General features: G+C 47.3%; 1 protein-coding gene across 1 annotated transcript in view; it reads left to right on the top strand.

Annotated features, from left to right (window-relative positions):
• GASK1A (golgi associated kinase 1A) overlaps positions 1–23,503 on the top strand; it is a 67,949-nt gene extending 44,446 nt beyond the window's left edge. Inside the window, exons 2-5 of the mRNA XM_049863076.1 lie at positions 5,573–6,784; positions 19,975–20,097; positions 22,199–22,302; positions 23,002–23,503. Of these exons, the coding sequence (XP_049719033.1) occupies positions 5,573–6,784; positions 19,975–20,097; positions 22,199–22,302; positions 23,002–23,212 (1,650 nt within the window). The 3' untranslated portion in view covers positions 23,213–23,503. The remainder of the gene's footprint in view (positions 1–5,572; positions 6,785–19,974; positions 20,098–22,198; positions 22,303–23,001) is intronic.
• The last annotated feature ends 2,530 nt before the right edge of the window (positions 23,504–26,033 follow it).

Raw genomic sequence — 26,033 nt, forward strand, 5'->3', positions numbered from 1 at the left:
TTATTTATACTTTGTGTGTGTCCCATCACTAGGTGACAGGTGTACTGTCATGTTTAACTCTAATTGGTCTGTTTTATTGCCAGTTAAGGGGATTGTTGCATAACATAGTTATGTTTTGCTAATTTATAGAGATTTAAATTATTGCTAATTAGGGCATGATATATTTATGTTCTTATTTACTACATACACTTCAAGGCCAAGTTAAGTAAAAATTACGGGAATTGTTTAATGACATATTTACATTTTTTTCCTAAATTTCATTTATTTTGTTGTTGTTGAGAATATACACAGCAAAACATATTCCAATTCAACAGTTTCTACATGTGCAGTTTAGTGACATTGATTATATCCTTCAAGTTGTGCAACCATTCTCACCCTTGTTTTCTGATCCTCCCTCATTAAAATAAACTCATTACCCTCTAAGGTTCCTATCTAATCTTCTGAGCTGCTGTTGTCAATTTGGCCCCATACAGATAGTTCTTAAAAGAGCATAATGCTCAAGGCAGACCTTTTTTACTAGCTACGTTAAACTTGGTTCTAAGATGACTTCAGGGGATATTTTTGGTTTAAAGTTTAAATATTATCTCAGGGCAATAGTTTCAGGGGTTCATCCACCCTCCATGGCTCCAGAAAGTTTAGAGTCCATGGAAATTTGAAATCCTGTTCTGCATTTCCCCCCTTTGATCAGAATTCTTCTATGGAATCTTTGATCAAAATGTTCAGCAGTGGTAGCTGAGCACCATCCAGCTCTGGTCTCCTGGCAAAGGAAGCAGTTGTTCATGGAGGCAATTCACCACACATTGCATTTCTTCCTCCTATTCCTGACTCTCCTTCTTCCTCTGTTGCTCCAGGTGAATAGAGAACAATTGTTGTGCCTTGGATGGCTGCTTGCAAGCTGTTAAGACCCCAGGCACTATGCAACAAACTAGGTGGTAGAACAAAACCGCTAAACACCTTATTAGGCCAATTAACTGAGATGTTTCATGAAATCATGACCCTAAACCTCCAAACCAAGAAACCAAATCACATGAGGTCTTTGGTTGTACGTAAGTAGCCTCAGCAGCTACTCTTTTTTTTTTTTTGTTGTTGTCATTGTTGTAAATATATCTATCATACAACTTTTGCCAGTTTAACGTTTTACAGGTGTACGACTTATTCACAGCACTTAAAATAATTGGCTGTGCAATGCTACTCTTAATCAGTACAACTTTTCCACCACCGTTAACTCCCCTGGTCCCCCTCCTCCTGCCCCTGGTGACCACTAATAAACTTTGTTCTCTACATATTTGCCTTTTCTTGTCTTTTCATATAAGTGAGGTCACATAATATTTGTCCTTTTGCGATTGGCTTATTTCCACTCAGCATAACGTCATCAAGCTCCATCCATACTGTAGCATGTATCAAGACTTCCTTTCTCCTACTGACTGAGTAGTATTCCATTGTTTATATGTACCACATTTTCTTTATTCATTCATCTGCCGATGGGCATTTAGGTTGTTTCCACCTTTTGGTTATTGTGAATAGTGCTTCAATGAACATTGGTGTACAAGTCTGTTTTTAAGTCTCTGCTTTCAAGTCTTTTGGGTATATATCTAGGAGTGGAATTGCTGGGTCATATGATAGGAAACTCTCGTGGCGTAGTGGTTAAGTGCTACGACTGCTAACCAAGAGGTCGGCAGTTCAAATCCACCAGGCGCTCCTTGGAAACTCTGTGGGGGCAGTTCTACTCTGTCCTATAGGGTCGCTATGAGTCGGAATCGACTCGACGGCAGAAGTTTTCGGTTTGGATGGTAGTTCTATTATTAGTTTTCTGAAGAAACACCACACTGTTTTCCACAATGGCTGTACCATTTTGCATTCCTACCAGTAATGGATAAGGGTTCCAGTTTCCCCACATCCTTGCCAACATTTGTTATTTTCTGTTTTTTTTTTTTTTAATCTTAGCCATCCTAGTGGGAGTGAATTGGTATCTCATTGTGGTTTTAATTTGCATCTCTCTGATGGCTAATGACACTGAGCATCTTTGATGGCTAATTACGCTGAGCATCTTTTCATGTATTTGATGGCCATCTGAATGTCCTCTTTGGTGAAATGTCTATTCAAGTCCTTTGCTCATTTTACCATTGGGTTATATGTCTTTTTGTTGTTTAGTTGTCGAAGTTTTTTTATATTTTGGTTGTTAGATCCATGTCGGATATATTGCTTCTGAAGATATTCTCTCAGTCAGTAGCTTGTCTTTTCACTTTTTTTGTAAAGTCTTTTGATGAACAAAAGTTTTTAATTTTTATGAGGTCCTATTTATTTATTTTGTCTTTTGCTGTTTGTTGCTTTTGTTATTACATTAAATAATCCATTGTTGAAAGCAAGGCCTGACAGCGTTGCCCCTGCTTGTTCTTCTAAGAATTTTATGGTTTTAGTTTGTTCATTTAGGTCCTTAACTGATTTTGAATTTGTTTTTTAATATGGTGTGAGACACAGATCCTGTTTCATTTTTCTGCATGTGGAAATCCAATTTTCCCAGCACCATTTATTGAAGAAATTCTTCTTTCCCCATTGAATGGACTTAGCACCCTTGTAAAAAAAATCAGTTGGCCATAGATATATGAGTTTATTTATAGACTGTCAATTCTACTCCATTGGTCTATGTGCTTATTGTTATACCAGTACAAGGCTGTTTTTATTACTGTAGCTGCATACCCAAAAACACCCAGTGCCGTTGAGTCAGTTGCGACTCATAGCGACTCTACAGGACAGAGAACTGCCCCATAGAGTTTCCAAGGAGTGCCTGCGGATTTGAACTGCCGACCCTGTGGTTAACAGCCTTAGCACTTAATCACTACGCCACCAGGGTTTCCCTGTAGCTATATAATATATTTTAAAATCATGAGGTGTGAGTACTCCTACTTTGTTCTTCTCTTTCAACATTGCTTTAACTATTCGGGGCCTCTTGCCATTCCTTATAAAGTTGAGGATTGGTTTTTCTATTTCTGTAAATAAGGCTGTTGGAATTTTTATCGGGATTGTGTTGAATCTGTAGATCACTTTGGGTTGTATTGACATCTTAACAATATTAAATCTTCCAATCCATGAACATGGAACATTTTTCCTTTTTTTTTAAGTTTTTAAAAATTTCTATCAGCAGTGTTTTATAGTTTTCATCATATAAGCCCTTCATGTCCCTGGTTAGATTTACTCCTAGGTATTTTATTCTCTTAGATGCTACGTAAGTGGAATTGTTTCTCTAATTTCCCTGTCAGATTTCTTATTGCTGGTGTACAGAAACCCAGCTGATTTTTGTTTGTCGACCTTGTACTCTGCAACTCTTCTAAATTCCTCTTTTAGCTCTAAGTGTTTTCTTGTGAACTCTTTGGGAATTTCTATATATAGGATCATATCATCTGTGAATAGAGATAATTTTATTCTTTTTCATTCTGGATACCTTTTATTTCTTTTTCTTGTCTTCTTGCTTTGTCTAGGACTTGACATATTTGTGTTTTGCCAATTCATAGAGATTTGATTAATGTTATATGTTGTTACATGTTTTTATCACAGAGTGCAGGTGCATAGCCCAATTTAGAGAAGTTATTTATGACCTACTTCACATATTTCTATTATCTATTTTCAAGGTTAGAACAACTTTCTAATTATTTACAGTTAATGGTTAAAGAGCATTATAAAAATATGTGTGGTTCTATTTCTAAGTTCAAAAATTCTCTATTTCTAATTTCACATTATAAGTGATTTATACATAAGTGTTTAAAAGCATTATAAAAACATCATAACAGTGTAAAAAGCAGTATAGAAGTATTTCTGATAGTGACTTATGTGATTTGAGAACATGTGTACAGAAGTATACATAACAGCTACCTTTTAGCCAGGTTGGAAACAGGAGAAAGAGAGTTAGTTATAAAGTGGAGGACTTCTAGTCAACCTAGTTGCCCCCCCGCCCCGGCTCCGTCTCCCTGATGCCTAAAAATCTAACTGTAATAGGTGGACTGCAAGGGTGGTCTCTTGGAAGTGGTGCTGAGTGGTCAGCCCACCTGGAGGTTGTACTCTATTCATTCAAAGCTGGTGCACTGTCCTGGATCTTGTGGAAATGTGCAGAGGGAGCAAGATTCTTGGGATTCCCAAGGCTGTCTGGGTGCTGTGGCTCCTCAGTCTGTGGGGTGGCCCAGTCACTGCATTCTGTAAAGGAATGCTCCTTTGCTTCTTAAAAACATGCCATCAAGGACTGTTGGTAGGAACAGGGCGGTCTAAACCCTGCATTCTCCTCTTCTACTGGAAACTATCCAAAAGCAACAGAGAGAATGAAAGACAAAACGCAAATCCCCTTTTCAGCTGCATTAGGAGGCAGACACCAGAATACTTGGAAGGGATGTAAAAAGCAGTCAAGTTCATGCAGGAGCAGTGGTGGCTGAAGTGAGAGAGTGGAGGAGAGACCCTAGTGGGGGCAGATCTCAGATAGCACCAACAAAAATACACCTGAAGGTGAGAGACACACTGAGGAGCAAAATCTCCATCTCTTATATGCAAAAAAGGGTGTAGAAATGGGGGTGACCTTTGTGGCCCAGAGGCCCCAGCTGGGCCCTCAGGGTTAGAGAAGCAGAGGAGGCCATGATACCCAAGGAACCATGCCGACCAGCCATATATGCAGGAACAGCCTGGCTGGGTGGTGCATGAGAAGGAGCGTCTGTCTGCATTATGAAAACCAGCTGATTTCAAACGCTACTTGGGACCCTCCTACCTATGTATGGAGCTTGTGCTGCCTCATTTGTGTGCCAACCTGCAGAAAAAGGGAAGAGAGAAAGGCCAGGGCAGTCAGTTTCCTTTTAAGCAAGTGAGGCAGGCAAAAGTGGTTGACTTGCCACAGGCAAGGACTTAAATCGCATGACCACACCCAGCTGCAAAGGAGGCTGGAGAAAGTCATCTTTAGCTAGGTGGCCATAAACCAAAAACCGAACCTACCGCCACTGAGTTGATTCCGACTCCTAGACACCCTATAGGACAGAGTAGAACTGCCCCATAGAGTTTCCAAGGAGCACCTCGCGTATTTGAACTGCCGACCTCTTGGTTAGCAGCCGTAGTACTTAACCACTAGGCCACCAGGGTTTCTAGATGGCTGTGTGTCCTGGAAGAAGGGAAGAGCATATTTGTGAGACAACTAGAGTCTGCCACATGGGCCCTAGGGATCACATGGAGATGAAAAGAGTGGTCAGGACTTGGTAGTGGGGGACAGATGTGGAAAGAGACTCTTACGGTTCCTGGTGACCATGTCCAAATGGGTGTTGACTGAAGGGCAGTGGAGGCCATAGGGGAGAAGCCAGTCTGCCTGCAGGCACCAGGGGAGGCTACCCCAAGGAGGCAGAGCAAGCTAAGCCTTGGAGCCTGGTGGAGTCAACTGGGGTTGCCCATCTCTTCTCTTGAGAGCAGCTAGATGTTTCTTGACCTAGACTCTCTTTACACTCCCTCACGTACCCAGATGCCCCCTGTCTCTGTTGTCATTGTTCTGGGGGTTGGGGTTGACATCTTTCCCAGGTCTCAAACTTTCTCTTTCTACTTCCTCCACTCCCAGGCACCGTGGCTCTGGAGAAGGCTGCGTGTCAAGAGACGGTCAGTGATGACATTCTGCCTCTTGATGACCCTGTCTGTGGTGGCTGTCATCCGTTCCCCCCCACTGCATCCAGCCGCCGGCCCGGACCCTGGTTCCATGGAGCCCCAGGGGATAACTGGTTCCCCTGTCCCCCATGTCCGGCAGGCTCTGAGCTTCAGCCGGAGGCAGCGGGCAAGAAGCCTGGGGTTTCGGAGAGGCTTGGCTTTGCCCAGGAATTCCAACTTGGTCTGTGCTGAGGAGCAAGACCACAGAGGGAGAGTGGAGAGAAGCAAGAAGTCCCCAGGAGGGGACAGCAGGCATCCAAGTAGGGTCCGGAGGGACATTGCTTCGGTAGCGTGTGAGCCAGACAGTCCCATCCGAAAGACACAGAGTGAGACGGGCACGCTGGTCGGCCGGCTTACAGGGAACAACACGACCACTTTCCGGACTTGGAGAGCTACTGCTGGACCCACCCTCCAGCCTCACTCAGCTGAAGGCAGGGAGCTGCCAGGAGCTGAGAAAAGAGCCTTGGATGGTGGGCAACATGCCAGGGACTCTGCCCCAGCCCGGGGGGCTAATCCGTGGCCTGGCTCTGTTGGGGAGTTGCAAGGGTCGGTCTGGTGTGACACTGAGACCCCTGGGCTGTTGACGGGCTTGAGGACCGCCACACAGGTTCCCCCATGGTTCACAGAGCATGATGTGCAGACACTTGGGCTGCTGGCCCACGGGGAGGTGGTGGGTAAGGCCCGAGTCCCGGGCCACGGGCAGGTGCTGCAGGTCAGCCTCTCTGCCGAGGGTGCCCTTCAGGACACATCTGCTCCTGGGCTCAGCCGGCTTTGCTCCCAGGGGCTCTGCGGCCTCATCAAGAGGCCCGGGGATCTGCTTGAGGTCCTGTCCTTCCACGTGGACCGCGTGCTGGGGCTGCGGCGGAGCCTGCCTGCAGTGGCCCGGCGCTTCCACAGTCCCCTGCTGCCGTACCGCTACACGGATGGTAGCGCAAGGCCCCTCATCTGGTGGGCGCCGGACGTGCAGCACCTGGCTGACCCTGACGACGACCAGAACTCTCTGGCCTTAGGCTGGCTGCAGTACCAGGCCCTGCTGGTGCATGGCTGCAGTCGGCCAGGCCAGACCCTGTGCCTGGGCATCCACCGCGCCGAGTGGGCACGCCTGGCACTCTTCGACTTCCTGCTGCAGGTAGGTGGGGCCAGGCAGGCAGGTATGGGGAGAAGTGGGATTCAGGTGGAGGGGATTCAGGTGGAGAGGCCTGACCTGTCCACCCGAAGACAGATGGCGGTGACTCTCCCTGACGTCCTTGTCCTTTGATCACCCAGCACATGCTTTTGTTATTTCTCTGCCTCTGGGTTTATTCATCCAGCCATGTGCTGGAGCCACCTTGGATCAGTTCACAAGAGCTGATTGTTAAAATTTTCAGGAATTTCAGAAATTCAGCTGGTTGTTAAATACAGCCATTATTAAAAATGAAATTATGTAAACTAACTGTAGGGTTGCCATGAGTTGGAATCAACTCAACAGCACACACCAAACAGCACACCACTGTTTATAACCATCCTTGATTCAACAAGGATTCAAAATGGTTGCATCATTTTAAAATAAAGTATGTGTGTATGTGAGAGAGATACCCCAGAGAGAGAGAGACAGAAAGGTAGACAGAGAGAGAAAGGGGGATGATTCTGGTCTAGTTAGGGTGCTGAGGAATGAGAAGGAACTCCAGCCATTGGCCAGAGGATGAGGTCCTTGTTGTGCAGGAATTAACCCTGGACTTGCTGGATGAAGGGCAGTCTGAGATCCTAGGGAAGGAGAGTCAGGGCAGCAGGGGTTAACTGGTGGACTCCAGGCATCCGTTATTTACTGGCCGGCCTGTTAACAACCAGCCTGTGACTGATGTCAGCTGAGGATACACACGTGAGGAAACTGCCAGGAACAAATTAGGACAGAAAGCGAATAAAGCTCAGAGTGTGGTGGATATGTGCACTACAAGCACACCGAGCCAGCCCATTTCTGTAGGAACCTCCTTTGAGGAAACAGAGAGCTTAATCTTGGCCCTGGAGCCTTCTCTACCCTGCTGTGTGACAGGCTGGAAGTGCTGGGGAATTAATGCCTGCTGGCATAGTGGGTTGGCGTAGTGGTGGAAACGCTGGTGGCCTAGTGGTTAAATGCTACAGCTGCTAACCAAACGGTTGGCAGTTCAAATCCGCCAGGCGCTCCTTGGAAACTCTACGGGGCAGTTCTACTCTGTCCTAGAAGATCACTCTGAGTCAGAATCGACTCGATGGCAATGGGTATTTTTTTTTTTAGGTAGCTTGAACAGCCACCTGGGTTGGGACTGAGGTGCTTCCCAGGATCGTAGAAGTTTCAGTGCTAAAGCCGGGACAAAAAATCAAAACCAAACCAGTTGCCGTTGAGTTGGCTGCAACTCATGGTGACCCCTTGTGTGCAGAGTACAACTGCTCCATAGGATTTTCAAGGCTCTGACCCCCAGAAGCAGATCGCCGAGCCTGTCTTCCTAGGCACCTCTGGGTAGATTTAAACCACCAACCATTCGGTTAGTAGTCAAGAGCTTAATCATTTGCAACATCCAGGGATTCCAAAACTGGGACAGTCCTGGGCAGAGAAGGTTAGTCATCCACCTCCCGGAGCAGCCCTTAACCAAGGACTGATGGGAATTGGTGCATAAATACTCCAGCTCCCTTGCTGGGATAAGTCTGAGGGTGTGTCCTATACTGTCTCCCAGAGTTCCCCAGCAGGACTGAACCCCAGGTAGCCACAGTGTTAACTGGTGGCCTTCCCTGTCTCAATTCCCCATTCCCTACTTTTTTTCTTGGAGTTAGCTCACAAATAACCTATTTCACTTGGATCCTTGTCTCAAGGTCTGTTTCTGGGGTAGTCCAGCCTGAGTCAGGTGGTTTCTGCAAGGACTGAGTGAGATCCTTCATGCAGTTTCCTCCAAACAGCTCCTGGCAGGCGGCACACCCTTAATAAAAAGCAGGCATTGCTCTCGGCATTTTACAGGAATAAACTTATTCCAATCTCTATTTTAAATTTGAGAAAACTGAAGCCCAAGAGGTTAAGTGACTTGTCACAGCTGATGCAGCTGAGATGCAGCCTGGACAGTCTGACTCCAAGCTCACCCATTCATTCAGTCACCATTGGGATGGTTATGAACAAAAGCAGGAAGATGGACACTTGCAGCGAAGCTGGGGGGTCTCGGGCTCTGAGGCACCGCTCCTCACAAGGCCCCAGCTGGCTGAGGTGTACACTGCAGCTTTCTGCTCCACACAGAGCCTCTCTGTCCCTGCTATGGCTGTGGTGTGGGACCCTCCTGCAGTTGCCAAGCCCTGCTGTGGGGACCGAAGTCTCTGCAGCCAAGGCACACACAGGTTGGGTGTGTGATCAGATGCTGCTGGGCTGGGTTCGGCTGGGCTCAGGCCACCCCTTCCCTGGTTTGCTGAACACTAGTCAAGTCAAACACTCCTCTGGCTGCCACCACCTTCCTAGAAACCACTGGCAAGTCAGAGAGAGGCAGGGCTGCAAATTCTGGGGTTCCCTGCAGAGGAAACTGAGGTACCTTCTGGTCGGGGGCTGAGTATAAGCTTGGTACACAGTCTGCTTTGGGGCGTGCTTGCTCATTTGTTTTATGCATCATAAAGCCTCACTTTTCTTTGTCTGGTACAACATACCATTTACCCACACACAAAATACACAAGCACTGCACACATACATGCCCCACAAATCACACCCATGCTTCACAAATCCCACAGAACACTCTGTACTGGTTAGGTATTGCTGCAAAAATGCTGTGTAACACACCTCCCCAAGCTCAGTGGCTAAAAACACCGGCCCTTTATTTTTGACTCTAGGGTCTCTGGGTAAACTGGGCTCAGCTGAGCTTGGTGCCAAGCTGTGGGCTGGGCTCAGGTCTGCTCTTTATGTCTTATTCTGGTGCCCAGGCTGAAGAGGAGATAATGCCTGAGGCAAACTTCTTAGAGGGGGAATGGAAGAAGCCCTAGAGCCCAACCAAATTGCAAAAGCACATTTAAGGCCTCTGCCAATGTCACATCTATTATTCCATTGGCCAAAGCAAGTCAATGGCCAAGTCTCATGTCAGGGAAGGAATGTACAATCTGCCTGTTCTGAATTCCAGTCCCCCATTCTCCCTCCTCAAAGGCAACTGGTCACTAGCCTTCCTTGTGTCACTCCAGAAAAATCCAGCACATTCAAGTATATCTACACATACCTAATCCTACCCCCCCTTAACACAAACTGTAACATACCACGCCCAGGATTTCTTTCTGTCCCAGTTAAAAGTATATCATGGCGACAAAGTATTTCATTGTTTGGCTGTACTACCATCCACTTCTCTCCTTTCCATTGAGAAAGTTATGTTCTTTCCAGTGCTTCATTCCTTGGAACAGCTATGCCTGCAAATCCTTAGTTACATACGTCTTTTTATCATCCGAAATTTACTGTAGAATAAAATCCTAGCAATGGAATTGCTTGGTAAAGGGAGAGGCATTTTTTTCCCATTTTGATAGATGTATCTGCCCAGCAGGAAATGGAATCTAACCCAGTTGGTCCATAGGAAGAGATTTTAATGAAAGGTCCAGTTACGGAGGTGTCGGCAGGGTTCAGGGAGTGAATAAGAAATGATAGAGCATCAGAGACTAGCCTTACCGCCCTTAGGCTTGCATGGACAAGGGGAAGGTAGAAAGCCACTGTGGTCATGGAAGGGGGCTGCCTGACAGGAGCTGTGGTGGAGGAGGGGTACAGCCAGTACCAGAAAAGAAGCCCAGAGCAGGCAGAGAGTAAGGAAAACGTGCCCAGACCTCTCTTTTCTCTGACCTTCCAGTCTCCTGCTGGTGCCTCCCACCAGCCAAACCCAACCAGAAGCCAGAGGGCAGGGATGATACAGCCCATAGGGTCAGCACCTAGATTGGGAGTGGCAAACAGCTCAGTAAACATAGCCAAATTGCCCTCCCAACAGTTCTACACTTCCCAGCAATGTATGAAGCACCTACTTCCCCACCCCTTAACAACACTGGTTAACATCTATCTCTTTGATCTTTGCCACTATGATAGATTAAAAACAACAACAACAACAACAAAATTTTAATTATGAATGACACCGAACATCTTTTCATAAATTTAAAAGCAGGGCCTAGATGAGGATGAGGTGTGATAGGCAGAATTCTAAGATGGCCCCCAGTGATTACTGTACCCTAATATAAACCCTTCCACTTAACTGTGGTCAAGGCCTGTGAATAGAATGGAATATCACTCCAGTGATTAGATTACTAATCAGTTAAATTTAAATTCATCCAAAGGGAGAGTGTCCTGGGTGGGCCTGACTTAATCAGGTGAGTCTTTTAAAGAAGATGAAGCATCAGAGAGATCCTCCTTCTGGCTCAAGGAAGAAAGCAAACAGCCATGGTATGAACTGACTATCAGGAGGGAAGGCCTCCAGGAAGACTCTGAGATCCTCCAGGACCTCAGTCCTACAACCACAAGGAAGTGATTTCTGCCAACAACCCAAATGAGTTTGGAAGAGGACCCTGAGCTACAGATGAGATTGTGGCGCTGGCTGATTTCAGTCTGGTGAGGCTCTGAGCAGAGAGCCCAGGACAAACGAGGTGAACTCCTGACCCACCAAATCTGTAAGATAAACAAAACAAAACTTGTTGCCGTTGGGTTGATTCCACCTCATAGTGACCCTATAGGGCAGAGCAGAACTGCCCCATGGGGTTTCCAAGGCTATAATCTTTATGGAAGCAGACTGCCCCATCTTCTTCCTGTGGAGTGGATGGTGGGTTCAAATCACCGATCTTTCAGTTAGCAGGTGAGAGTGTAACCACTGTACCACCAGGGCTCCTTTGTAAGATAATAAATGTGTGTGTGTGTGTGTGTGTGTTTAAGCCACTAAACTTTTGATAATTCATAACACAGTAGTAGAAAACTAATGAATGAGCCAAGGGGAGGTACCCAAGGTACAAAAATTTCAGGCGGCGCTTACTCTCCTGTGCATACCAGGCACTTGCAGGACCCTGAGAGTGAGCGTCCCCTGACACCCTAGTCCTGCCTCTGTTTAAAAGCCTTTTATTTTATTTTTAACTTTCTGCTCATATTCAGGTTTAACTGTCATTAAGCTTTGTTCGTAGTCTTTTTCTGTACAGAAATTAAAAAAAAGTTAAAATTATCAAGCTATTCTTTTATAAATTCTAGTTTTGTATATCATGCTTTGGAAAAGTCATTCTAGCTTTAGGATAATTTAAAAAATTCTTCCATGATTTCACGTGTACTTTTATTGTTTCACATATCATCCATCCACCTGGAAGTTATTTTTGGGGTAAGAGATAAAGTATGAAACAACTCCCCCTCCCACCACCACCATGGCAACTCAAATGTCTCAACACCATTTGTTGAATAATCAATCTTTCCCCCGATTTGAAATGCTACCTTTATCAGATAGCCAATTTCCATATGTATTAAGGTCTATTTCTGGACTCTTTTCTTTTCCTACTCTTCATTTATTGACTATCTTGTTATCTGACATTTTGCATTTACGAAAACAGTAAAAAAAAATCTACTATCTATTTTGTGCATTAACGACGTATGCCTGGAAGTAACAAACACCGAGGTGCAAGGTGAGAGTAACACTGGCTGTGATGGTTAAGGTTTTGTGCCAACTGGGCCAGGTTTGGCAGTTACATAATGATGTAGTCATCCTCCATTTTGGCATAATGCCAATTTTCACAGAATGACCTGGTCTTTGGAACTTAACCATGTTGATAAGTGAAAAGATAAGTGAGGAGTGGGCGTATTTATATGCCAGAATCACATGGTTTTAATTCCTAAGGTTTACATATTATATTAAAAACTGGATGGCTTGTTCTTTTCATTGCTCTTGTTAAGAATTTTCCTGATAGTCTTGAATACTTTTTTCACATAAAATTTAGAGTCAGCTTGTTACTTTCTCCCCTTTCCCAAATCTTTTTGGGATATTACTGGAAGCAAACTAAATTTTTGTGGACTAATATAGAGAGAATTTATATCCTAAAATTTAGAGTAATTCTAGCCAAGAACAAGCATGTCTATTTATTCACGTTCAAGCATCTTAAAGTTTTCTTCAGCTGAATCTTCATGTTGTGTTACCTGTGGGTACTTCAACTTCTGAACTTCTGTGGGCATTCAAAATGAGACCTCTTCTTCCTTTTATGTCCTGGCTAGTAGCTCCTTAGGTCCTTGGGTGGTGCAAATGGTTGAGCACTCAACTAACTGAAAGGTTAGACTACAGTCTTTAGTATGGATTACCCCTAAACATAAAGGAAAACAAAAACCCTCACAACTGGACCAATAAGCAAAATCATGATAATCGGAAAAAATATTGAAGTTATCAAGGATGTCATTTGACTTGCATCCACAATGCCCACAGAAGCAGCAGTCAAGAAATCAAATGATGTATTTACACTGGGCAAATCTGCTTCAAAAAAAAAAAGGTCCTCTTTAAAGTGTTAAAAAGCACGAAGGTGCGCCTGACCCAAGCCATGGTATTTTCAATCGCCTCACATGCATGTGAAAGCTGGACAATGAATAAGGAAGATCGAAGAAGAATTGATGCCTTTGAATCATGGTGTTGGCGGAGAATATGGAACGTGCTATGGACTGCCAGAAGAATGAACAAATCTGTCTCGGAGGAAGTACATCCAGAATGTTCTTTAGAAGCAGGGATGGCTTTGTTTCATGTACTTTGAACATGTTATCAGGAGGGACCAGTCACTGGAGGACAGCGTGCTTGGTAAAGTGTCAGTGAAAAAGAGGAAGACCCTCAATGAGATGAACTGACACAGTGGCTGCAACAATGGGCTCAAACACAGCAACAATTGTGAGGATGGTACAGGACCGGGTAGTGTTTCATTCTGTTGTACATGGGGTCGCTATGAATTGGAACCAACTTGACGGCACCTAACAACGACCGAAACATTGGTGGTTCGAACCCTCCCAGAGGTACCTTGGAAGACAGGCCTGGCAATCTCCTTTTGAAAGATCACAGCCTTGAAAACCCTATGGAACAGTTCTACTCTGTACACGTGGGGATGCCACGAGTGGGAGCTGACTTGGGCAACTAACGACAACAGTAGCTCCTTGCCTGTATTAAAGCTGCTTTATTTCTGTAATATTAATTCCGTTACTGGCTACCTTACTAAATTTGTATTGCTTCTAACAGTTGCTCAGTTTATTCTCTTGGGTTTTTCAAGTATACCGTCATTTCATCCGGAGTGAACATCGCTTTGTCTTCTCATTTCCTCTTCTTTCTTTCTCTTATCTCATTACGTTGACTGGTGCCTCCAGAGCAGTGTTAAATATTAAAGGGATAATGGTGCTGACTTGTTTCTTACAGTCTTGGGACTATTTCTAATGTTTCACCGTTAAACATTATGCTGGCTTTCGACTGAAGATATGAAACAGAACTAGTCATTATTCCTGCCTTATTAAGAGTTCTTCATGTCAGGAATGTATAAAATGTATAATTTTATCAAATGCCTTTCAAATATCCCTGGAGGAGATCACATTAATTTCCCTGTGGTGTGCTAATATGGGGATTTCTTGTGAAAGATGTCCTAACGGTGACTCATCCCGCTTCCTGGTGGGAACCTACTTTTCCCTAATGGATTTCTCTTTTAATGCGCCACTGGTTTTGTGTGTTGCCGTCCAAAATTGAGAGTGGTCTACAGATGTCTTCAATAAGCTCTGTTGTTGCTAGGTGCCGTCGAGTCGATTCTGACTCATAATCGACTCCGTATGACAGTAGAATTACCCCATAGGGTTTTCTAGGCTGTAATTGTTACAGATTGCCAGGTCTTTCTCCCATGGAGCCCCTGGGTGGGTGTGAATTGCCAGCCTTTCCTTTAGTAGCTGAGGGCTCAACTGTTGCACCACCAGGGCTCCTAAATAAGCTCTGGCTCTTCTCAATCCCTCTCCTCAAGCCCCAGCAGCCGGTCTAGTCACACAAGTCCAAGCTAGTGCCTTGACCTCTGGCCTCAGGCTTGGGCAGATGAGGAGATCCAGATGTTCCTTCCCAGGAGCCTCCTGAGAAGGCTGCCCTTTGTGGGGAGCACTGCAGGGTGAGTCCTCAGAAAGTGTGAGTCAGCGCCGAGCAACTTGCCCCTCCCCACACTCTGTCCTCTTCAAAGCAAGTCAGTCAGTGTGGGCTGACGCTGCTGCCCTCCACGGAGGGAGATGCTGGGGTAGGGGAGGGGGCTTAGCACCCCTCTGCCTCCAGCCACTTCGTGACTCTGTCTCCAGCAGGGTGCCTGCCCTAGTCGAGAACCATCCTTTCCACCCAGAAGGGTGCAGGCCCCCAGGGACAGCAGGTGGATCTCCTGGAACCCACCAGACCCAGATCAGGCCCTTGGTACCTGTCCTAGCCCAGGAGCCTGGAGGGCCTGGTTAGAGAATGGGGCCACCCCTCCCCCAGAGCTGGGCCTGATGTCCCCTCCTCCACTGACCTCCTGGCCTGACTTCAGTGGCTCGTCCCACCCTGTTTGCAGAGCCAAGCCTTCCTCTGAAGCCTTCTGGTGTCGGCATCCTGAGCAGGGAGGTAGGGTGCTATGAGCAGGCTTTCAGTGGTCACGGTCCTCACGTGAAGACCCAATATATCCTTCCTCCTGTCAGCCAGTTGCTCGCTTCATTCATTCATTCAAAAGATTTCAACTAAGCCTCTAGGTTTTCTAAATGTGTGCTGGGTCCTGGGCATCATATTGAACCGTCTTCATCTTTGCCATCAAGGAACTTGTAACCTGATGCCAAGGGCACACATGCCGGCTGAACAGTCTGACTTAGTGGTTGAAAGCCAGAGTGCATGGGTTCGAATCTCGGCACCACCACTTCCTAGCTAGGTGACCCGGGGCACATTACTCAGTCTCTGTGACTCAGTTTCCTCATCTTTGAAATGGGGATAATAGCTATTGGCTGTTGGGGGAGATAAATGAGTTGCAATAGGTAAAGCACCCAGAGTGGTGCCTGGCATGGAGTAACGGTTTTATAACTGTTTATTTTAAAAATAAGCAAAAACTATAATGCAGCATCATGATCACGCAGTATTGCTACGTTGGATCAGAAAAGCAACACTGCCAAGGAGTTTCTCATTTTTCCAAAAAAGTGAAAAAGAATCAAATTCTGAAGGAATATGGGAATGAAATTTAACATTGGTCCTGTTTGGTTACTAGTATGCTGCTGTTTAAACTGAATTTCTCTTCAGTGGAAAAAAATAACCAGACAGCGTAGCAAAATAATCAAACTGGCAACTGCACCTGGCCAGGCCCTTCCTGTTAACATTCAAATGGGTGTAGGTTTTGGGAAGCTAGCACCGCACGTATTGTATGGGCCAATATTCCTTCTAGCTTCCTCTGGAAATCAACGCAGCTCTGGGGTGAAATCTTCTGCAGAGCCCGGTGGAGACGGGTCAGGGAGGGTCTGGCAGGAGGAGGGTGGTTTGGCTGGCTGTTCATCACACATGAAGCCAAGTCCAGAGCAGCTATTACATTTCACCTTGCTAGATCTGCCCTGGTGGCCCTGGGTGGTGCAAGCAATTAATGTGCTCAGCTACTAACTAAAAGGTTGTAGGTTTGAGTCCACCCAAGGTGCCTTGGAAGAAAACCCTGGTGATCTACTTCCAGAAAATCAGCTATTGAAAACCCTGTGGAGCACAGTTCTACTCTGACACATGGGGTCACCATGAGTTGGAACTAACTTTACGGCAACTGGTTTTAGAACGGCCTTGGCATTTACTCTCCCAGTCAAAGAGGACTCAACAGGTAGGTTTGTGTTGCCCAGATCCGTCTGTGGTCCAGAAGCTAGGCCTGCATATAGAAGAGTGTCTAGTCCATCAAAACACTTACTTTATGTCAGACCCTTGTTCTCGAGCCTTTAGCCAAAGTAAGCTGGGGTGAGGCCAAGGCTTCCTGGGAGGGAACTCCTAAGATTCCCCTTTGGGCCCGTCCCTGCCAGGGCTGGAGACAACTGAAGACTCTCCACGACAGCCCCCTCCCTGCTTCATGTAGATCGTCATCTTGTGTGGTCCCAGAGCAGCCCATAGGGATGTCATGGCCCCATTTTGTGGAAGAGAAACCAGAGGTTTAGTGAGGTTAAATGAGTCCCTTGAGTCACATAGACAGGACAGAGTGACGCCAGGATTTATCCCCAGATCTATCTAGGCTCCAAACCAGGAGTCAGTAAACCAAACTATGGCCCACAGTGCAGGCCAAATCCTCCCCTCCATTTGTTGTTGCACGGCCCAGGATGGTTTTTGCATTTTTTTTTTTTTAAATGGTTGGAAAAAAAGAATATTTTGTGACATATGAAACTTTGTGAAATTCAAATTTCAGTGTACATAAATAATTATTGGAACACAGCCATGTCCGTTTGTTTACATATTATCTATAATGTATTCAATACATACCACACTGGCAGAGTCAAGTAGTTGTGACAGAGACCTTATGGCCCATAAAGCCTAAAATATTTACTATCTGGCCTGGTCTTCTACAGAAAAAGTTTGTTGATCTCTGCACTTAAACGACTGTGTTGAAAGCCTGGAGCTGGATCTCCTTGCTAAGATCAAGGACAATATGGAGAACTAAGACGGTGTGATACTAGCTTTACCAAACCAAAACCCGCAGCTGTCAAGTTGATTTTGACTCATAATGACCCTGTAGGACAGAGTAGAACTGCCCCACAGGATTTCCAAGGCTGTAATCTTTATGGAATCAGACTGCCACATCTTTCTTCCATGGAGGGGCTGGTGGGTTCGAACCATCGATTTTTCAGTGCTTAACCACTGTGCCACCAGGGCTCCATGATACTAGCTTCAGGTGGATTTAAAACCAGTTGAATGGCTGAGAGGTCTCTGGTGGCATGTTGCAGGGCTGTCCTGGTCAACACTTTTTTTTTTTTTTCCCATCATAGCATAACTTTTTTGTTTTTTTGTACTTTAGATGAACGTTTACAGAACAAACTAGTTTCTCACTAAAGAGTCAGTACACATACTGTTTTAGGACATTGGTTAACAACCCCATGACAGGTCACCACTCTCCCTTCTCAACCTTGGGTTCCCCATCACCAGCTTCCCTCTTCCCTCCTGCCTTCTAGTCCTTGCCCCTGGGCTGGTGTGGCCCCCTAGTCTTGTTTTGTTTTCTGGGCCTGTCCAATCTTTGGCTGATCGGTGAACCTCAGGAGTGACTTCATTACTGAGCTGAAAGGGTGTCCAGGGGCCATACTCTCAGGGTTCTGGTCAATACTTTTTTTTTTTTTTTAACTTTTATTGAGCTTCAAGTGAACGTTTACAAATCAAGTCAGACTGTCACATATAAGTTTATATACATCTTACTCCGTACTCCCACTTGCTCTCCCCCTAATGAGTCAGCCCTTCCAGTCTCTCCTTTTGTGACAATTTTGCCAGCTTCCAACTCTCTCTATCCTCCCATCCCCCCTCCAGACAGGAGATGCCAACACAGTCTCAAGTGTCCACCTGATATAATTAGCTCACTCTTCATCAGCATCTCTCTCCTAACCACTGTCCAGTCCCTTTCATGTCTGATGAGTTGTCTTTGGGGATGGTTCCTGTCCTGTGCCAACAGAAGGTTTGGGGACCATGACTGCCGGGATTCCTCTAGTCTCAGTCAGACCATTAAGTCTGGTCTTTTTATGAGAATTTGGGGTCTGCATCCTACTGATCTCCTGCTCCCTCAGGGGTTCTCTGCTGTGCTCCCTGTCAGGGCAGTCATCGATTGTGGCCGGGCACCAACTAGTTCTTCTGGTCTCAGGATGATGTAGGTCTCTGGTTCATGTGGCCCTTTCTGTCTCTTGGGCTCTTAGTTGTTGTGTGACCTTGGTGTTCTTCATTCTCCTTTGCTCCAGGTGGGTTGAGACCAATTGATGCATCTTAGATGGCTGCTTGTTAGCATTTAAGCAGGTCAACACTTTTATCAGTAGCCTGAATGAGGACATGGGGGCTGTGGTGGACTCAGCTGGTTGCCTTGTGTTCCTTCTTAGTAGAGCCCTGATTTGACTCAACTTCCACCCTTCCTGGCTTCAGAGGTGACAGGTGCAGGGATCCTAGCTTCAGCTGATCAGGGCATCGGCATTTTTCAGTGGCCTCTCTTTTTCTGGGGATGAGCCTGTGTCCTAACCTGAGTGAGGCTGGAGTTGCAGACGTCCATTCCACGGCTGGGGGGAGAGGTTCCCTCTCCGTCTTCTCCTCTCTCTCTTGTTCTCTCTCTCCCACTGGACATGGGTGGGGAAAGTGGTCACCTGTAGACTTCCTGAGACAACACTGAGATGTTGTTAGCATTGTGGGTGGTAGAGTGGAAAGCAGAAAGAACCCTGAGTCCTGTCAGGACATTCTGGAGCTGCTAAATCTACAAAGCCTGCCCTGCCTAAGATTTCCTGCTAGAGATAAGCCTCATTTTCCTTATAACCAAACCCAGTGGCTGTCAAGTTGATTGCAACTTATGGCGACCCCATGCATGTCAGAATAGAACTGTGCTCCACGGGGTTTTCAATGGCTGGTTTTTTGGAAGCAGATTGCCAGGTCTTTCTTGCCAGGTACCTCTGAGTGGACTTGTATCTCCAATCTTTCAGTTTGCAGCTGAGAGCTTAACCATTTGCACCAGCCAGGGACTCAGAAGATGTTATCATAGGAATTCCTTGATCCACTCTGAGACATGGAGTGTGTTGACTCTGTTAAGCTCCTTAGAACTGACCCCACACACTTGCCAATGCTCACTTTAGGCCATCCAGTGGAAAATGAGGCTGTAACGGGCATGCCCTCCTCTTTTCCTGACACTGATTCAGGCCTACTGCAGAGTGCAAGCTGTCTGCCCAAGCACTGTCTAGACAATTGCAAAGGGACTTTTGTCTCCGAAGAAGGGAGAAATACCATGATGTAGCATTTGGTGCTTAAAGAAAAAATAAAGCCCTATGTGGTCCTCCCCAGGCAGACAGGTGGCTGGCATTTGGAGGCCCAGGGGCCCCAGGCTGGAGCTCAGGAGCAGTGGTGTAGTTTAAGCCCAGGCGTGGAGGCAGCAGGCACTGGGCAGAAACCCATGCTGGCCTGAGAGGGGAGTGGACAGCTCCTGGTGTGCAGGGTGAGCTGGCCAGAGGTGCAGAGCAGAAGCCCCATTACTAGCTAGAGGCCAGCAACAGTGCTGACCGGCACAGAGCTGCTGAGGATTGTCCCAGCCCCTAAGTCCCCTTGAGTGGGTGGAGGTGTGGCCCTGAGGTCACAGGGAGCGGCAGGCCAGGCGGCCTTGGCACTGGGCCTGGTGGAGGCAGGTGCCCTGCCACACTCCTTCAGAGGCTGGGTGTCCCCACAGGTCCATGACCGCCTGGATCGCTACTGCTGCGGCTTTGAGCCTGAACCCTCAGACCCCTGTGTGGAAGAAAGGCTCCGGGAAAAATGCCGGAACCCTGCCGAGCTGCGACTGGTCCACATCCTGGTACGTCTCCTCGCCAGCCCAGCCCGGGTCTTCCTGTCTCCTTCAGAAACCAGTTATTGAGTTTCAGAGGTCATCTGATGCTGCGATTTCCCAATCCTGTTCTTTTTGGCAGGAGAACCCTTCCTTTGAGTAAATGTTTCCAATTTATAAAACTGGCAAAACGGAGCTTTGAGAATGTGGCTGAGGTGAAGTCAGGGAGGGGGGTCTGGAGCCCTGTTTTCACCATTGCCACTGCCCTATGACCCCCAAGAGACTCCAGGGAACCCCTAGGGCTCCAGGAGTCAAAGTCTGAGAGTCAAACTTCCTCACTGTGCATATAAATGAGGAAATTGTGGCCTGGGGAGTAGAAGGAGTTCTCAAGGCCCCGCGGCTGGTTGGTGGCAGCAATAGGGCTCCAACTCAATACCCTGATGTCCCCCAGGGCAGTACTGACCAGAGAAACTCGGTGCTGCCTCCAGTTAGAGCTGGAGACCAGGGTGGGAAGGAAAGTGGCCATCAGAGAGGGGCCGGTGTGGCCTAACAGCCACTTCTGCGTTAGAAGCAAGGTGCCACCTGGGGAAGCCTTTTCCACCTTACTGTCCTGACGAGGCCTAGTGTCTGCAGCCCCACTTTGGCCAGCTACTTTTGGAGGGTGGCTGTCAGTGTGGTGCTGGGACTGAGCTCCAGGCAGGCCACACTGACCCTGGAGGCCAGGGCTGCCACGTGGGCCCACTGTGTGGTGGGATTTTTTGGGCCCCTGTCCCCCAGGGTCACCTCTTCTCTTCCCTGATAAAAGGCAAATATCCCTGGGAGAGGTAAAGCTTCAATATCTGTCACTCACCCCTTGCTGGGCAGCCATTTCACAGGGCCTTTAAGACAGTTTTCAGAGGGAAGAGTCACCAGATTTTGAAAAAAAAGGTGATCCCTGATGTATGGAGGGAGGTGAGGAGGGAGAAGAGGCAAAGAGAGGGGAAGCTGGGGCTCTGGAGACAAACAACCTCATAATTCAAGCCTAGGTCACTGGAGAAGATTATGAGAAATTACCATGGAATTTTGGCAAATATGTGGGAATAAGTGTGTGCACCTCAAACCCAAACCAAACCCATTGCCACTGAGTCAATCCCCACTCATAGTGACCCTATAAGACAGAGTAGAACTGCCCTGTAGAGCTTCCAAGGAGCGCCTGTTGGATTAGAACTGTTGGATTTGAACTGCCGACATTTTGGTTAGCAGCCGTAGCACTTAACCATTACACCACCGGGGTTTCCCAGCCACACCTAGTACCCTCTTAAAGATACAACACCTAGTGCCCTTTTAAAGGTACGAAAGAATTCCCTATTGCTGATTTTAGTTTTGAAAAGGCTTAGCAGAAGCCAAATCCTTCTCCTGTGGAAATATAGTCAGTGCTGTCAGAAGGTAACGGACATTGGTGTGTTACCTGTGGTGCGTGGGGGAATGCCCAGGTGTGCAGGCACAAGCGGCACCCAGGTGGTGAGCGTGTGTAAGTGTATGTGTGTGTACGTGAGAGTGTGTACATGGTGAGCATGTGTGTATGAGCACGTGTGTGTATGTAAGCATGTGCATGTGTGATACATTGTGAACCCAGATGGCCCTGTTGAGTATGTTAGTCTGCACTTGCAGATTCTTGCCCAGGCTCCTCACCCCTTCAGCCACTTGGTGTGGGAAACTGAAAGGTGACTGTCTTCTCAGTAGTAACTAACCCAGCAATTAGTCCCTCTGCATTGCAGTTTAGCACGATGGTGCTGTGGCTTACAGCTACCAGTCTAGGTTTGAAATCAGCCCAGCTACTTACTAGCTGGGTGATCCTATGCAAATTGCTTAACTTCTTTGTGCCTCCACTCCTATAAAATGGGGCTAATCCTAGTGCCCACCTCCGAAGGTTGCTGGGAAGATTCATTCAGAAATGCCTTGGAAGGACTTTGTCTGCACAGTGCCCGGCACAGAGTAAGCAACCAGTACGTGGAAACCATTTGGGCAGTAGCAGGATGGGTTGTGGGACTGATAGTTCAGGGCCCCCAAACCACTCGGCCTTCCCAGAGCCGATAAGTGCCAGCTCTGCTGCACCCTTACTCCCTGTCTCTGTCCATCTTCTTTCCCTGAGGTCCGGAGCAGTGATCCATCCCATCTAGTCTACATTGATAATGCGGGAAACCTTCAGCACCCTGAGGACAAGCTGAACTTTCGGCTGTTGGAGGGCATAGATGGGTAAGGTTCAAAGGCAAGGAGACTAAGAGCAAAGGGCTGGGTGGAGTTGGAGGTTCAAGGAACTGAGGCTTAAAGGCCTTGCTACAGGCTGTGGGACCTTGAACCGTGGCTCCTGAGAGGTTTCCAGACCATCAGACAAAAGCTGTCAGAGCTGAGCTTCTGGTGGGGCAGAGAGCCCAGCCCTGGGAAAGCAGAGTCGGGGTGCAGTCATCAGGTCCGCCAACCCCTGGGTGGAGTGTCCTAGCCTCCACAATGTACAGAGGGCCTCCTGGCCCTGCAGAAGCTGGGGTATGAGAAAGATAGCCCTTCCCTTGTCCTGGGTGGGAGCGCTAGCCTGGGACCCCACCCTTCCCTGCTGACTTCTGGCAGCCAGTTCGGCCTTCCTGGGGCTCTTCCCATGTAGAGCATTTGCCATGCAGAGCAGTGGGCATTGCACCCGGGCAGAAATGTTGATTCCCCCAGCTTCTCTGAGGGATGGGACCATTCCGAAAGCTCTGCCCCTGCTTTCACAGCAGAGTGGGCCAAAGGGGTCTCCGCTAATCAGGGAGCAGGTGTGGCTCAGGACACTTTGAAGGCGACTTTGCCAGGGTTCCCCAGCTGTGAAAGTCCTGGCCAGCTGGCTTCCCCTTTCTCTGAAACTCTCTGAGTTTACTTTTGCTTCTCCTTTGTGTTTCGGGGGCTCGGGGACCTTTCCTCCAGGTTCCCTGAGTCTGCTGTGAAGGTCCTTGCATCAGGCTGTCTACAGAATATGCTGCTCAAGTCCCTGCAGATGGACCCGGTGTTCTGGGAAAGCCAAGGCGGGGCCCAGGGCCTGAAGCAGGTTCTCCAGACCCTGGAGCGGCGAGGACAAGTCCTGCTGGGACACATACAGAAGCACAGCCTGACACTCTTCAGGGACGAGGACCCATGAGCCCCCACCAGGCAGCGCTCTTGCCTCACAACAGCACCCTGAGTCAATGGGCCCCCATCCTGATGGCCACACTTGTTTGGGCTCACTCATCTTGAAGACAAATGGGGGAAGCCAGAAACCAGAGGGCACCATGGCTGTCATGGGATGTTCCACCTGCCTGGGATGGTGGAGGTGGCAGTGGGTGCTCGGTGTTCAATGTCTCCGTGCTCCTAAATGGAAACACCTGAACTCTCTGCCCTCTAGCTCTGGCTACTTTCTCCCTTGCACCAATAAATGCATTCAAGAATGTTCTGTGAACTGCTCTAGATATTGTCAAATTGTGCATTCCACATGGGCATGCAGAGCTGACAACTGTTTGTGTGTAGAGGTGTGTAGGTGTGTGCAGGGATGCATGCATACATGAGAGAGCATGACAAGGCTCTTCATTTCATTGTACTTGTTGCCCAGGACTTCTCTGGTTGAAAGCAGACTCAGGTTCAAGAAATGAAACACTAGCATTTTGTCTTTCTAGTCTTTAAATTTTCAATTCTTACTCAGTTACATTTTTTGGTTTAAACATGAGCTGTGGTTTGGCTTCCCAGGCATCTTATGTCAATCAGAGTTCTATTGTCATAGATGCTCTGGTCACTGTCTGTTTGTACATTTAATCTCTTGTCGGTGAGGCAGCGTTAGCTCTAGGAAGCCCAAGCACAATCTCTGCAGCAATCAAGCCAGAACAGGCAGGACTTGGTAAGTGACTACCAGCTTCCCTAATTTTTGCCCCCACCCCACTCCTGTTCGTCTAGCCAATTAGCCCTGGTGGCACAGTTGTTAAGTGATCAGCTGCTAACCAAAAGGTCAAAGGTTCGAACGCATTAGCCACTCTGTGGGAGAAAGATGCGACAATCTGCTTCTGTAAGGATTATAGCCTTGGAAACCCTATGGGGCAGTTCTACTTTGTCCTATAGGGGCGCTATGAGTCGGAATCAACTCAACAGCAAAAGGTATGGGAAGCAATTACACAGGACGTACCACTTCTATCTAGTCCACCTCCAGCTTCCCTGTGCCAACAACCTCCAACCAGGGCACACCTGAGGCTTTTTCTGTTTTCCTTCTAAAGCTCTCCCCTCCTCTTGCCTGCCTTGAGTCTCTGCCAAATGCAGGTGATGGTGGCTGACTCCCTTGTTATAGCAAGCTCTGAATAAATAGCCTCTGCTTGTTTTCATTTTGGAGCCCTGGTGGCACAGTGGTTAAGACCTACGGCTGCTAACCAAAAAGTCGGCAGTTCAAATCCACCAGGTGCTCCTTGGAAACCCTATGGGGCAGTTCTACTCTGTCTTATAGAGTCGCTATGAATCGGAATTGACTCGAGGGCAACGAGTTTCGGTTTGATGTTTTCATTTCAGTGGTCTTTTATTTCCACATCACATTGTTGTGAGGATTAAACAAAGTTAAATGGTAACCTAGGTGAAGGCAGCTGCAGCACCCTGCAGGGCAGGCAGACCAAGCTACACCCCAAGCGCAGATTTCCTTTACAATGAACTAGGTCTGGGATTGTTGTTAGGTGCTGTCGAGTCGATTCTGACTCATAGTGACCCCAAGTACAACAGAACAAAATACTGCCTGGTCCTGTGCCATCCTTACAATTGTTGTTATGTTTGTGCTCCTTGTTGCAGCCACTGTGTCAATCCATCTCACTGAGGGTCTCTCTCTTTTTCACTGACCTTCTACTTACAAGCATGATGTCCTTCTCCAAGGACTGGTCCTTCCCAACAACATGCCCAAAGTATGTGAGACGAAGTTTTACCATCCTTGCTCCTAAGGAGCGTTCTGGCAGTACTTCCAGGGATGGCCCCCTGGAAAAGGCGGGGAAATCTGCCTAGAGGGTGGGTGGGTTGGCTGTGTGTGCTCTGTGTGTGTGTGTGTGTGTAGTTTCTCTCTGAAGACACCAAGTCAGATTCTTCCTATCAGGGAGCAAGGCCTCAAGTTTCTACCAAGCACTTTTGTGTCCTGATGAGAAAAGGTCTGCACAGCACAGAAAAGGGGGTCGCTTAGGCAGATACCAACAGATCCCTCCCAGTCCGCCCAGTCCATGTCAACCACTCGTGGCACTGTAGGACAGGGGCTTAGCTATCCCTGCTTAGCCTACCCAGCAAAAACACCACCTCTGGGCACTCCCCTCAAAACTGGGCCCTTCCTCCCTCAGGAGGGGCAGGCTCCACGCCCAGCCCCACCCGAGCTTCACAGAGCTCCAGGGCAGAACCACAGCCTCCCAGGCCTACCGTGGCCACTCCTCAGCTGAGAGCGAGACCACTTTGGGGCACTGGTCTCAGTGTGCTGTTCCTCAACAGGTTATTTTCTGAGTTCCTATCTTCTGCCTCAGGGCAGTCTTTATTTTATTTTTAATCCTTTATTATTTTTTTTAATTTGCTTTTCAGAACTACTTTAGGAAAATAACTTCAGCAAGAGAGATGACTGGATTTGAACACAGGAGCTCCGGGATCAAATCTGAGTTTGGCCACTTAAATTGAGCAATTGACAAATTTTTATGGAGCATTGTCTATAATAACCACTAACATTTACTGAGTGCTACGGCTGCTAACCAAAAGGTCGGCAGTTCGAATCCACCAGCTGCTCCTTGGAAACCCTATGGGGCAGTTCTACTCTGTCCTATGGGGTCACTATGAGTCAGAATTGACTTGATGGCAGTGGGATTTTTTTTTTTTTTTTGGTTTAACCATGTGCCAAGCACTGTGATACAGGCTTGACACAGATTGAAGCATTTTACTTCATCACAGCCTGATGTTGTTAGCTGCCATGGAGTTGGACTGTTGTGATCCAT

The sequence above is a fragment of the Elephas maximus genome, chromosome 20 (assembly GCF_024166365.1).
Source record: "Elephas maximus indicus isolate mEleMax1 chromosome 20, mEleMax1 primary haplotype, whole genome shotgun sequence".
Classification (NCBI taxonomy): Eukaryota; Metazoa; Chordata; class Mammalia; order Proboscidea; family Elephantidae; genus Elephas; species Elephas maximus.